The 14,309-nt window shown below is 42.7% G+C and overlaps 1 protein-coding gene across 3 annotated transcripts in view; it reads left to right on the plus strand.

The window, feature by feature from the left end:
• map4k5 (mitogen-activated protein kinase kinase kinase kinase 5) overlaps positions 1-14,309 on the plus strand; it is a 121,509-nt gene that overhangs the window by 72,988 nt on the left and 34,212 nt on the right. For 2 of the 3 annotated variants that reach the window (XM_072698889.1, XM_072698890.1), the window contains exons 15-19: positions 9,679-9,737; positions 10,859-10,926; positions 12,925-12,969; positions 13,047-13,089; positions 13,167-13,377. The exons of the other annotated variant lie outside the window; for it this stretch is intronic. In XM_072698889.1, the coding sequence (XP_072554990.1) occupies positions 9,679-9,737; positions 10,859-10,926; positions 12,925-12,969; positions 13,047-13,089; positions 13,167-13,377 (426 nt within the window). The remainder of the gene's footprint in view (positions 1-9,678; positions 9,738-10,858; positions 10,927-12,924; positions 12,970-13,046; positions 13,090-13,166; positions 13,378-14,309) is intronic. 3 annotated transcript variants of the gene reach the window in all.

Consider the following 14,309-nt stretch of genomic DNA (forward strand, 5'->3'; position numbering starts at 1 on the left):
CCGTGCAGGCAGGTGAGCGGGGAAGCAGGCAAGTTGAGCCGGACCGACAGGTAAACGGGTTTATTGTCAACACAAGGGCAGACATCCACGAACTTTACGACAATACAATGACAAATCTGGGGGATAACGATTGAGACACGGACTAAATACACAAGACTAGGCAAAAGGAACAGGCAACAGGTGAGTACAATCAGGGATTAACACGAGGATCGGACGGAGCTGGGCGTGACAGAACCCCCCCCCAAAGGCGCGCACACGAGATGAGGGGCAGGAGCTGAAAAACAAAAGCAGAACATCAACGGGGGACCGGGAACATGACAGAGACACAAAACAGGCACAGGGGCAAAAGCCACGATAAAACCCGACACAAGACAGGAAACGCAGACAGGCAGACGGAGAAGGGAGACAGAGGAAACACCCACAGGCAACACGAAGGGGCCAGGAGTGAACGGAGGAGGAACAGAGGGACGAGGAGCAGACACAGGCGGGACGAAGGGATGAGGAGCAGACAAGGGAGACCAGACAGGAATGGGCGGGGGACAAAAGGGAGCCCGAGGGAGCCCAGGCGGGCGGCGGCCGGAGGGGCCGCAGGCAAGAGGGAGAAGGGAGCAGGAGGGAACCACACATGGGCCAAGGGAACGGGACGAGGGAGAGACGGAGGGGACACGGAGGGAGCAGGAGGGAACAGCGGCGCAGGTAGGCAGGCAGGGGAAGCCGCGACAGGCGACGGCGCCGTCCGACGCCTCGCCGGTGCAGGTGGGTCCGGAGGCGACCAACATGGCACTGGAGGCGACGCCGAGGACCGGGAGCAAGGCACCGGGGGGGGACCCGGAGGCAACCGCCGACCCCGAGCCGGAGGCGCAGCAGGCGACCCCGGAACCCCAGCCAAGGTGTGCGAGGGCGAGCTAGGGGGCAGGGCGGGCGGGAACCAGACCCGACGCCTGTGGCCCCGTCCCTTATGGGACACTGACAGGCGGGGTCTTACAAGGCTTTGTTTCCGGGAGGGCAAGGGAGCGGGAGTTCATAGGGAGGTCCCCGAGGGGTCCCATTCCAGCTCCTCCTCCTCACTGAGGAAAGGAGCTAGGTCCCGATCGTCCAGGGACCACCTCGAGGACTGGGTCCTGGGCTGGGGGGACTGGAGTCACGGCCTCCAGAGAGGTAGCGGGCGTGGCCGCAGGCGGGGCAGCCGGAGCCACGGGCAGGACAGACAAGCCGGGCTGGACGGGCAGGACTGAAGAGCAGTTAGAAGGGGGCGCCTCAGCGGGCGTATCAGGCGAGCGGCCAACAGGGGACGCCTCAGCGGGCACCTCAGGCGTGTGGCCAGCAGGGGGCACCGCGGACGTGTGGCTAGCAGGGGGCGCCACGGACTTGGCAGTGTCCATGGGCGTGCGGCCAGCGGGAGTCGGCGGTGCCGCAGGCAGAGCCGCGGGCAGAGCAGCCTCAGGCGGAGCTGCAGCAGCGGGCGGAGGCGGGTCCAGAGCAGGCGCCTCAAGCGAAACCGCAGCAGCTGGCGGAAGGTCGGGCGCTTCCGCTAGTGCATCCAGGTCCGGAGCTTCTCTACGCGGCTTGGTCCCTTTAAGGGTCCGCGGGACCCGAGGGATTGCGTCCCAAGCCGCCCTGGCTCCCCTGTTAGCCAGGCGTGCCGGCCGGTAAGTATACCTCGGTGATGGCGCCGGGGGCTTTGTGTGCTCGCGGGAGCGTCGCAGCTGGGACGTCGTCCGAGAGTGGGGATTCCCCCCGCTCACCCGCTAGGAGTGAAGCCGGTGAGAAAAGACACCGCCCCACGACGATCGTCGGGTCGGCCTCTTCCCTTCTTCCCTGTCGTTTCTTTTTCTTTCGCCGACCGGTAGATGGAGGTGGGGTTGCCTCCGTGCAGGCGAGGGGCTGGAGCTGCTTCTCCTTCACTTTGTCGAGGAGCTGCTGTAGGAGAGCGCGCACTTCCGCCATTGAGTGCGCTTCGTTGCATGGGGTAACCCCCTGTAGTATGGTCCCGCTCTTCTCTGCTAGGGCGAACAAGCCGGAATCCCCACGGATCTCCGGCAGCTCTCGCCAATACGCGACCTCCTGCAGCAAGAGGAGCCAGGAGTCTTCCTCCTGCTGCGGTGCGTTGTTCAGGAGATTTGTCATTATGTCATGTCCGTGCAGGCAGGCAAGCGGGGAAGCAGGCGAGTTGAGCCGGACCGACAGGTAAACGGGTTTATTGTCAACAGACATCCACGAACTTTACGACAATACAATGACAAATCTGGGGGATAACAATTGACACACGGACTAAATACACAAGACTAGGCAAAAGGAACAGGCAACAGGTGAGTACAATAAGATTCTAACGGGTCTGGATGCTGTTCAGCCAAATGACTATTTCAATATTAGTCTAAATACTAGAACTCGTGGCCATAAGTGGAAATTAGCGGGAGAACATTTTAAAACAAATTTGAGGAAGCACTTCTTTACACAGTGTGTAGTCAGAGTATGGAATAGTCTTCCTGCTATTGTAGTGGAAGCTAAAACCATGGGTTCCTTTAAATCAGAGCTAGATAAGATTTTAACAACTCTGAGCTATTAGCTAAGTTCTCCCCAAACGAGCTTGATGGGCCGAATGGCCTCCTCTCGTTTGTAAATTTCTTATGTTCTTATGTAATCAGGGATTAACACGAGGTAACGAGGTGGGCGTGGCACACACGAGGATCGGACGGAGCTGGGCGTGAGACATACTCTGTGTGTTGTTGTTTTCAAAGTGGCCATCGATGCACTGCTGATATCTGCACTTGGCTTCTTTAATACCCTTCTTCAGTTCACTCTGGGCATTACTATAAGCCAGCCTGTCCCCTGACCTGTAAGCAGCATCCCATTCCCTGAGCAGAGACCATACCCTTCTGTCGAGCCATGGCTTTTGATAGAATACAATGCCTTTTGTCATTGCAAAGATGCACAAGAAAATTCAATGTGTCCCCTGAATAGAACATACAGTATAACATACAGTGTAAGTGGGGGGCAGCATGTGGCTCAGTGGGCACATACATATGCCCAGCTTCTGCATATTAAGCTACACATACAAAGTAAAACCACAAGCATTAATATAAACTAATAAAATATTGAGTGCCTCTGTATGCATACTTATATACTATATCGGTATAGTGGAGAAGTTCCATTTTACGGTAATTGCAATGAGTCCCAAGGATATTGCACTTTTTCCCCACTGATGCCATGGGTGACAATGACAGGCATGAGATCAGAACCTTGCAGTGAACAGACTTCAGTTCTTTGATTATAGAAGCTTTTCAGTAGTCTAGAAGTGTGTGTCTTGATATAATCTATAACGCATTCCAGAAGGCAGCAGAGTGAAGAGGTGGTGGGTTTCCTGATGATTTTCATGGCCCGTCATAGACATTGAGTACTGTATATGTCCTCTAGGGAAGATAGCCGGGTGTTGGTAATTTTTTGTGCTGATTTGATGACTCTCTGAAGAGCCTTCTTGTTGCCCATGGAGCAGCTAACACACCATACCAGGATGCCACAGGTGAGTTGAACTGAAGCCCCTTCAGGCCAAGTCTAGATGGTTTTCATAGTGGCTTTGTTTTGCTAATGAGAGATCTGTATGCAGGTGTGAGAAAAAGGGGTAGGTGGTCGGACTGGCCTAAGCGGGGAAGTGTGAAGACTCTGATTCCTTCTGTAATGTTGCTGTAAACATTGCAGGACGAGGACAAGTCACATGTTCGTAGAATTTAGGGAGAGCTGTTTTCAAATTTGCTTGGATGAAGTCCCCAGCTATGATAAAAATCCCGTCAGGGTGAGCAATCTATAGTTTACTGATTGCTGTTAGCAGGGTGTCTAGTGCTGTCTTGGTGTTAGCACTTAGTGGAATTTAAACACAACAACAATGACAACGGTGAACTTCCATGGAAAAAGAAAAGGTCAGAATCTTGCTGTCATTCACTCTAAATCTGGTGAGCAGTGCCTGTCTATAATGGTTACATTAGTGCACCACATATTATTAGAGAAAATGCACAGCTTGACAGATAAGGTAAAAAAATCAGGCAAAACGTAATACAATTCAGAAGCTGCTGCGTCCATGTGCACCACCATGTTTGAGTACACCTTGATTTGGGTACACCTTGATAGTCTTGGTATATAACAGTGGTTCACAAACAGGGGGTCGCGGAATAATTTCAAGGGGTCGCGAGAGGGATTAAAAATTATGTCTTTTTTTGTGATTATAATACACACTTTTCAGTATTACAAGTAAATGCTATAAATAAATATTTTCTGGTTTGTAAAGATATTACTGATTGAGTGTGAGTGTTTAAACTGAGTGTTTAAAAAAAAAAAAATTCGCGACTCAAAGATATGACATCACTGTGCATTGACTGGCTCACAGCACACAACTGCATGTGAAAACCGCAACTGCTGAGATGGATAAATTTGTTATTCACAAATCTAAAAATGTTGAGGAAATTGTGGACAGTTTGCCTGAGTCATCGAAACCATGTACATCGACCCCGTCAGACCAAAGTAGGAAACGTTGGAAATATCAGGAAGAATTCATAAAGTATGGATTCACTTGCTGTACTGTCGACAACGTAGATTTCCCTCAATGTGTAATCTGTTCAGAAGTGCTATTTCATGAAAGTATGAAGCCCGGCAAAATGCAAAGGCATTTGGAGACGAAACATCCTTTGTTTATTGAAAAGTCTACAGACTTTTTCCGCCGAAAAGAGAAGGAATTACAGGGCCAAAAACACATGATTGCTCAACAAGCAAAAATTTCTTCTAATGCTCTGGAGGCATCTTAGGTGGCATACTTGATTGCGCAGAACAAAAAACCACACACAATCAGGGAAACCCTGATAAAGCCCTCTGTTGTGGCTGTGTGTCGGGCCATGCATGGTGAGAAAATAGCAAATTAACTTATGACTGTTCCTTTGTCGAACGACAGCTCGGCGTGTACATGATATTGCAAATGACATTAAGAGTCAATTGATTGAGAGGATAAATAGAAAAAAATATGCACTGCAAGTTAACGAATCTACGGATGTGTCTAATACTGCTCAGTTGCTGGCGTTCATCAAATACACATTTGACGGAAAACTGCATGAGGATATGCTCTTCTGCTCAGCACTCGAGGGGACTTGTATGGGCAGTGACATTTTCACCAAACTCGACACCAAAATAAAAGAGATGGGACTTTCATGGGATAATTGTGTTGGTGTATGTACTGATGGTGCTGGTGCAATGGTCGGTAAAAACAAGGGACTCAAGGCAAAGGTTTTAGAAGTGGCTCCTCACGTGAAGTTCACACACTGCATCATACACCACGAGTCTCTTGCTAGCAAAGCACTCGATTCTGAACTTAACAGTGTTTTGAAATGTGCAATCAAAATCGTAAATCACATAAAATCTCGCCCAGTAAACAGCAGACTACTAGCCACACTTTGCAACGAGATGGCCTCACAGCACAAAGCATTGCTGTTTCACACCGAAGTCCGGTAGTTATCACGGGGGAAGGCACTCGGACGTCTTTATGAACTGCGCGAAGAAGTGTACTCATTCTTGAATGACTCACAATTTGAATTCGCCACTTGCCTGAAAGATCCAGCTTGGTTGTCAAAACTTGCTTATTTGGCATGTATATTCGAATCTGTCATTACAAGGACCAAACACAAACATTCTGACAATGAATGACAAAGTCAATGCTTTTATGAAAAAGCTGGAAAGATGGGCTGAGCGGATTGAACAAGGAAATGTGGAGATGTTTCCTGAGCTTGAGGACCATCTGGAGGAAAATGGACTGAGCCTCAGAAGCCTGAAGGAACTCATCACTGGTCATCTCCACAGCCTTTTGGAACAATTCAAAAAGTATTTCCCAAAAGAGACGCAACCAGAACTGTATGACTGGATACGGCAACCATTTTCTGAATCTATTACTCATCTCCCCACAAATCTGGAAGATGCTTTGCAGGAGCTGTCCAGTGATCGAACATTAAAAACATTATTTTCCAATTCCACAATGCCTGAATTTTGGATTGCGGTAGCAGACGAATACACAGAGTTGTCCCATGCAGCAATGGATGTACTGCTTCAATTTGGATCTACATATTTGTGTGAGCAGTCTTTTTCCGCTGTTACATATATAAAAAATAAATACCGATCACGTCTTGATGTCGAAGATGATCTGCGGGTAGCTGTATCCACCATCAGGCCACGAATGAAGCTTTTGTGCTGCCAAAAACAAGTATACCCTTCCCATTGAAAGGTAAGCCAAAATTATTTTGATGTTTGGTAAATGTAGTCAAAATACTGTGAACAGCTTGTTATGTTTATTGCTTGTTTTTGATAGTGGGGGTCGCGAGATCTTGTCGATCTTCGATTAGGGGTCGCTGGCTTGAAAGTTTGAGAACCACTGGTATATAACATAGTGTAAGTGCAGAAGGCTATGTACACCAAAATGTTTGTGTTTTCAAAATAGTCCTACAGCAGAGTGAATTCTTCACTGCAGACAGTTTTAACAGCCGATCATGTTCTGCAGATTAGCTGAGTCGCCAGTCCTGTCTGCTCAATAATCAGAGCAGTCCACTAGCTTGAGAGCCATGTCGGTGATTACCATCCTACAGCTATCCGTGCAGTGAGAAGTTATCTTCACTTGTATTTTGTCCATCTTGGTGAGTGACTGGGAGTTGATGAGAAAGAGACTTTGGATGGTCTGAGGGGGTTAGTCTGTACCCTAGCTTGTGTGCCAGCTCTCTTGCCAAGCTTCTGCTTTCTTCCTCCTGCTACCTCTGACACCTCGCAAATGGGATGATGGTTATTCCACTGGGCTTTTCAGGATGCAGGATCTCCAATGGGATGGAGTATCGGCTTTCGAAGGTGTAATCCTGACATTGATATCCAATTTTGAGCAGTTCTGCTCATACTGTACATAACATAGACATTTACCGAGTGCTTGAATGAATACACCTAACGCACATAAAACAAAAATGTTGCTGTGTGACTTACAGCTGCGAGCTTCTGTGTCTGCATGCACCGCCATCTTGCATTGGATTCACAATACAGCCTCTGCCTGTGTTACGATGGGGTTATGTTCTGACAAGCTTATCGTAAGGTGAAAATAGCGAAAATGCATTTTAATACAGTACAACACACTTTAAACACAGAAAGATATATGCACTCTAACACAGATACCACTTATCTCTGTGAGTCGTTGGCGAGAGTGAGGCATCTTCACAAGGTGGGCATCCCGGCAGCGTCCCAGCGTATTATACGTCATACGCTGCTATGCTTGTCTGCCAGCAATGCCTGCCCGCAAATCTTAAAATATTTTACAATTAGCGTTTCGGAATCGTAATTGTAAGATCAAAAAATTGTTGGACCATCGTAACTCGGGGACCATCTGTATTGATATTTTCAAGAAAAGACACTTACCAAAGAACTTACCAAATTATATATTGTGAGGTTAAATGTATTTTGCATGTTTGGAAAATAATATTGAAAATAAAATTATATCAGTCCCCTAAATATATAGCTGAATGGCTTTAAACGCAAGGGTAACAGACACACAAGAAATATCAAATCAGATCATTTTACCCCTTGTATTGAGTGTGTGCAACCAATTTTCAAGAACTAGAAAAAGATAAACTGTACAAATACCTCATTGCCTTCAATCATTTTCTGTAAAGAACAATTGAAAATAAGTGAACAGGTGAAAATGAAACATCAAGATTCACTGTATGCCTTATATGTGTGTGTCTGTCTGTTGTCTTTGTGTGTGTGTGTGTGTGTGTGTGGGGGCTGGGCTGGTTTTGAGCACATTTGGGCACGAAATGTCCTTGCAACATGATAAAACATCTTACTTCCTGAATTTTGTAAAGATTTGTGAATGTGTTAAATAAAAAACAAGGAAGCAGATTTAAATAAAAACTGACCAAAGTTCATTGTCATTTGTCACAAACATATGTGGACAACTGTTTATTATATTTGGCACATTTGAAATGTGACCACCTTCCGCAGAGGTCCCACTGCACCTAAAGGACAGTAAAAGTAATTCATCATCTGAAATAATGAAACAAATGTTTATGACATCCTTTGAGAAATAATTCATTTTTATCCAAATAAAAATAACAAGTGAGGTTGGAACAAACATTTTATCATAATTTTGTCATAATAAAGGGTGTAAACCTTTTGCTCCATTTAAATATTTTCATTATAAAGATAAGGTATATGTTTAGAAGTTGTTAATGTGTAAATTCAGTCAATGCTATAAGGTTTGGGAATGTTTCTTTAAAGAGATGAGCATTCCCTTCCAACATAGAGCAAACCACACAGTAGTCCTCTGCATTTCCTAGGCAATATAATTGTGGAATAATAACTTTCTTTCCTCAGTAAACACAGCTCTGCTTTTCTTGATTCATAAAACATGGACATGCAGACCTCACTCTCAAAACATGTAATACTTTTCCATCAAAATTTAGGTCCAGGTAAAACAACAACTAACAAGAATTATGCTTCAATTTAAATTACATTTTTCTACTTTAACTAAAACAAACAATACAGTTTATAGTCTCAGCAAGCAAAACAAACACACGTATACTGTCAAGTTTAATGGTAAATTCAAAATTCAATAGATTTGTTTAATGCACGTAGTAAACACAAATACAAACAAAATATGATAACGTTTAAGATAAACCGTTTTAAACATACAAACCTCCCCTTTTCCTAAATGTCCAGGAGTAGCTAAATTTTTTTGACTTTGGATACAGCATAATGTTGACTTGCGCATATGCTGTTGCGGTTGGAAGCTTAATGTGTTATCAACTGATATTGCTAACAATGGCAAACCATTAGTCGAGAACTGGAGCCTGTTTCAGAAAGCAGGATTTCTTGCAGACATGCGCACCACACTTCACCCGAAAAAAGAAGGCATGTCTGTTCAGGAAGTATAATTAATTCATCAAGCAAGAAAAGGGGGTTATGCCCTCAATGAATCTGGCAACAAGCAAAATGTGGAACATGAAGTATTTAATTTCCATTGTGGACCTATTTGAAATCCGCAGAAACTCTTTTATTTTGAAAATAAAAGCATGGCGGTATCTTACTGTACTTATAGTATATTGCCAAAAGTATTGGGACACCCCTCCAAATCATTGAATTCAGGTGTCCCAATTACTTCCATAGCCACAGGTGTATAAAATCAAGCACCTAGGCATACAGATTGCTTCTACAAATATTTGCGAAAGAATGGGTTGCTCTCAGGAGCTTAGTGAATTCAAGCGTGGTACCGTGATAGGATGCCACCTGTGCACTTGTGAAATTTCCTCGCTACTAAATATTCCACGCTCAACTATTAGAGGTATTATAACAATGTGGAAGCAATTGGGAAAAACAGCAACTCAGCCACGAACTGGTAGGCCACATAAAATCACAGTGCTGGGACAATGCATGCTGAGGCACATAGTGTGCAGAAGTCGCAAACTGTCTGCATAGTCAATAGCTACTGTACAGACTTCCAAACGTTGTGTGGCCTTTAGATTAGCTCAAGAACAGTGTGTAGAGAACTTGAAGATTATCACTTTCTGGAGAGATTACATTTTATATTAAATCGCTTTGTATGTATATGTATTTGTATTAAGTGTTACATCATGATGTGTCCATTTGCATTTATAAATCTGAATAATTCTCTCACAGTTGACAAAATGAAGTTTGAACCCCCACTCCAAAAAGAAACTGAGGCTCATGCTGAAATGGTAATAGTCTTATTTTGTTGAATTACTTAAGTTGTCAAAATATATGCCAACCTACTATGTGATAGTCATTTCCTCCCTGAATTCTGAAGCAAATTTAATATAACATTTTTTAATTATTTATATATAATATATAATGCAGATGTGCTTAAGTCGGGTCATTTTATTATACCAGTAATAATTTTTTTATACATAAGCATTTTTGGAAGTTTTTGGGATAACAAAAAATAGAAAAAAACCTTGAGAAGAACATGTAAGAAGTTAGTGATGGATGACCAATATTAAAAAAACTCCACAACCCCAGAGAGCACAGAATGTTTTTGATGTAGCAGACCTACATAAAAAGGGCAAAAACTTGTAGTGGGTGGTCAAGTCATTTTAATGAAGCAGATGGCAGCTTTTTAAAAATGAAACTTACTTGCTTTATTATAAAAAATATTTATATAAAAAAACATCTTATATTTGGGCCAAAACATTAATTTGCCTTGGTTAAAGTATTCCATTATCACACAGAAGTCATATATTTAGTTGTATAACTGAATATATGTAAACTTGTTAAACAGAAGTTGCATTAGCTAGATCAGGGGTGGCCAATCTTATCCGCAAAGGGCCGGTGTGTATGCGGGTTTTCGCTGCAACTCCCTAATTAGATTACTAATCAGAGGACTGATTGGCTGAAGAGTCCTCACACCTGGGTTTGAACAGCTGACCTACAGGTTATTCCAAAAACCTGCATACACACCGGCCCTTTGCGGATAAGATTGGCCACCCCTGAGCTAGATGGTTGCCTTTTGAAAGATAAATTAGGCATGTAAAGAATCTTGTCCTTTAAAGTATGGTTCCAATTCTATCCATATAACATATTATGGAGTCAAAACTGCTACGTTGTGGATCTGTATTTTGAGGCCACTATCTTTTATCCAAAATAGATTATTTTTTATTTGAAACTGCCTACATGCTTTCATTAAGGAAAAAATTTATTTTTGTTTTTATAATAGAAAATTGAGTATTGTATTTCTGTTTAAATGGGATTTCTGTTTTCAGTGAAGGCAGGAAAATGTTAAGATTTTATTCTTTATGAACAAAAGGAGAAACATTGACTACATTCTGGGTCTGCTCTTCAGGACATTACCAAAGAAAATGACTTCCCTTCCCAGTGGAATCCCTTTGCTGAAGGTGGAATAAACATGAAGTGAGTCAAAATGACCAATGTTATGAAAACCCTTTGATTCTAATTGTATTCTTATTGCTTGCATTTCATAGGCTGACAGTAGAACAAGGAAAGCAGCTATATGATTCCTCAGTTTAAATGACTGCATGAACAGTTTGTGCAATTCTTTCCTTTATTTTTTGTCTTTGCCTGTTATCTTCCTAGTTGGGTGAAAGCAGCCTTCTTGAAAGTGTTGAGGAAAAGTTGTTCCAGTGGTATAAATGGGTGTTTTGCAATGGTATTCACCCCTAATTGCTTCTTTTAATAGAAAGTTGTGTGTCTATACCTATACCTCTGTATGCTGTGTGACTGGATCCTGGACTGGATGTCAATATTGTGACTGGATCCTCATTCACAGAAGGCACTGAATGACAGTAGAAATGCAGCACAGATTTATTTTCAACACTTGTGCAAAGTAAAAGATGTGTAATATTTGGTAATGCTTTACATTAACTGCACCTTCATAATGAACATTCATAAGCATGTACCTGTTACAGCACAGCATGGTGCAGATGGGAAAAAAGGGTAACGATCCACTGGCAGCTCTGTGACAAAAGGAGTTTATTTACATAAAACAGAATACACTGGGGCAGGCACAAAATAAAAAGACCACGAGGGGTCAAAAAGCCAACAGGGAAAACAAGAACTAACTATAAGATTCATAAAGTAACCAAACAAGGAAGCGGCACAACACAAGTAGCAGGATAATAAAACAGGCTTCTCAAACACAGAGTAACATCTAACAATGTCCGACTGAGGAAATTAACAAAGGCAGGCACTTAAATCAATGATAACAAAGACTAACAAGAGACAGATGTGAATCAAACAACCAAACAACGAGGGCACAGGGCAACAAGACACAGGTGAAGAAACTACTAAGCACTAATGAACATAGAACTAAGGAACTTAGAAGACCGGAAACTAAAGAAACACAGGGAAATACTACACTAGAAAAATCAAGAAACAAGTAAAACAAAACAATCAAGGCAGGGGCAGAGAACTATAAACAAGATATACACAGGGATAAACAATATCAAACCAAAACAGGGGTGCAAAGGACTAATAAACACAAGGAAAAACAGAAAACCAATAAAAAAAAACAAAACAGGTTGCAGCCTCTATGCTGTACACTCAGCCCATTGAGCTATGTAGTAGTCCTGGGATCAGGGGAAACACACAAGGGTCTAGTAAAAAAGACAGAGGCAACACCTGCTGGCCAAACAGGAACAAGACACATAGGACAGGACCTGATGGGCCCGATCCTGACTATACCTGTCAGGGTCTGTACCGTCTGACCCTGCCTTTTGTGTCTTCTTCCTGTTTAGAGAGGAGGTGTAGCATGCCATCCTGTCCTCCCTGTCTCTTGCCCTTCAATCCCCGTGTGTCTGGTCCCTAGTGTGTTTTTGCTATTACCTGCACTGCTGCATAGCTCAGTGGGTTGAGCATGTGGCTCAGTCTGTTATCTTCTCTAGTCATGAGTTTGAGGCTGGGCAAAAGATAATCTAAATTTTGGTTGGTTTATATTGGTTAATTTTCCTTAGATCAGAAGTTCCCATATTCACAATTTTCCCCATGTAATTATCAGAACTGTATGTATAACAGTGTGTTTTCAGTAGGCCATTCTATACAATTCTATATACTTTGTTGTGTTAGGTTTACATAAGCAAAGGTTTTATTTTATATTGTGTTTTAAAAATGTCTATAGAAAATTACGTTTTTATCAAAAAAGAGGAATCCAGTATTGGATAAACAGTTGGAAGATGGATGGATGAATGAACAGACTGTACTGAAGGAAATTTTCAATAATTTTCTTTGTGATGAGAATCATGTATCATTGCTGCCTTATAAGAGCATATTTAGAACTACTCCTACCCCCACTTTCTTGGGGTTGTGAGCCCTGATCAGCATATGGTGAACCTATTCTTACTGCCTTACACATCCACATCTATCTTTTCTATATGCCTTTTATGTTTCCTTCAGGGGACACACTGCCTATCTTGAGGATGCCTCTGATGAGGTGGAGCTGTAAGTACAGGATAATCCACCTGCAAAAAAACATAAAATTATTCCTCAATACACTTAAATATAGCTTTCTTTTTTAGCTCTACCCTGAAACAAGGAGTTCCACCTCCTCTTCCTCCCAAGGTAAAACAATCTATTTTATACCTATTAGATATGGATTTTAGTTACCTTAATTAACATAATGGTCCTGTCTTTGACAGCCAAGGTTGAACATCTGCTCTGACGACATGAACCTTAAAGAAGAAAGGTGCCTGACTGTGCGCCGGGTGCCTAGCTGTGAGTCCAGCCCCATCTCAGGCTTACGCAGACCAAGCACATCAGAATCGGGTGGCAGGGCAGACCAATGCCCTCTTGACTGCTTCTCTGCAAGTGTTAGTAGTCCAGGCCTGGTGGCCCACTCATCTGACCTTGGTAACTTTTCTGCTTGCTCTCTCTTTGTAGTCCAGTAAATTATAACTAATAACATTCTTACTGCTATAATGAAATGCCTAGTAAATACCATGATACTTTACTTACAAAAAAATAATAATAAGTATCTATACAGCATTATAGATGACAGCTTCATAATGCATAATAAACATGGCTGTAATGCATTATAGCTTTTTATAAATATTTATAGCCATGTTTATTCAACATTGCTTTATGACTGTGTTCATAGATTCTTACAAATTTGGCATTCATAGAACATGTTACAAAAAAAACTTTTTTGTTGTAGGGTGTAATACTAGAAACCGTAACAGTATGGTTTGTTGCTGGGTTTTTTCTCTGACTGCTTCACTGCTTATTCCAGGGATTGGGTTTGACATAGCTAGTGGAGTTGCCACCCATCCCATATGTCAATATGAATTGCTCTGTTCTGTTTCAAACCACTATGGGATATGATTTGTCTGGCATTTCTCAAGATTGAATGTGGAAACACGAATTGCTGGTCTAAGACTCTAAGCACTCTCCTGGATGGTCATGTTTGGAGTAGGGAAATAAGTCACCATGTGGCACACATTTTAGACAGAGTTTACAGTACACAGGTCCAGTCTGTTGTATGTTGGACATTAAATTGCAAAAGTACTGCCACACTACCAATGTCTTTTTACCTTTATATACATAATCTCCATTTTAAAAAGTTATTGCGGCTGCTGAGCTGTCGCTTTCTTCACTGTTTACCATATCACTAGTTGGAATTGTGTTTGTTTCTGTGATGTGATAGGGTGATGTGTACTATCAAGCAATATTCCTTATTGAGAGTTTGTCATAGTTTCTCATTTTCATATCATAAAAATTTTATGTAATGTTAAGTTGATATATTCTTCGCTCAGTCCTATTATGAGTGTGCTTCATTATGAAAT

The sequence above is a fragment of the Paramormyrops kingsleyae genome, chromosome 14 (genome assembly GCF_048594095.1).
Source record: "Paramormyrops kingsleyae isolate MSU_618 chromosome 14, PKINGS_0.4, whole genome shotgun sequence".
In the NCBI taxonomy this organism is placed as follows: Eukaryota; Metazoa; Chordata; class Actinopteri; order Osteoglossiformes; family Mormyridae; genus Paramormyrops; species Paramormyrops kingsleyae.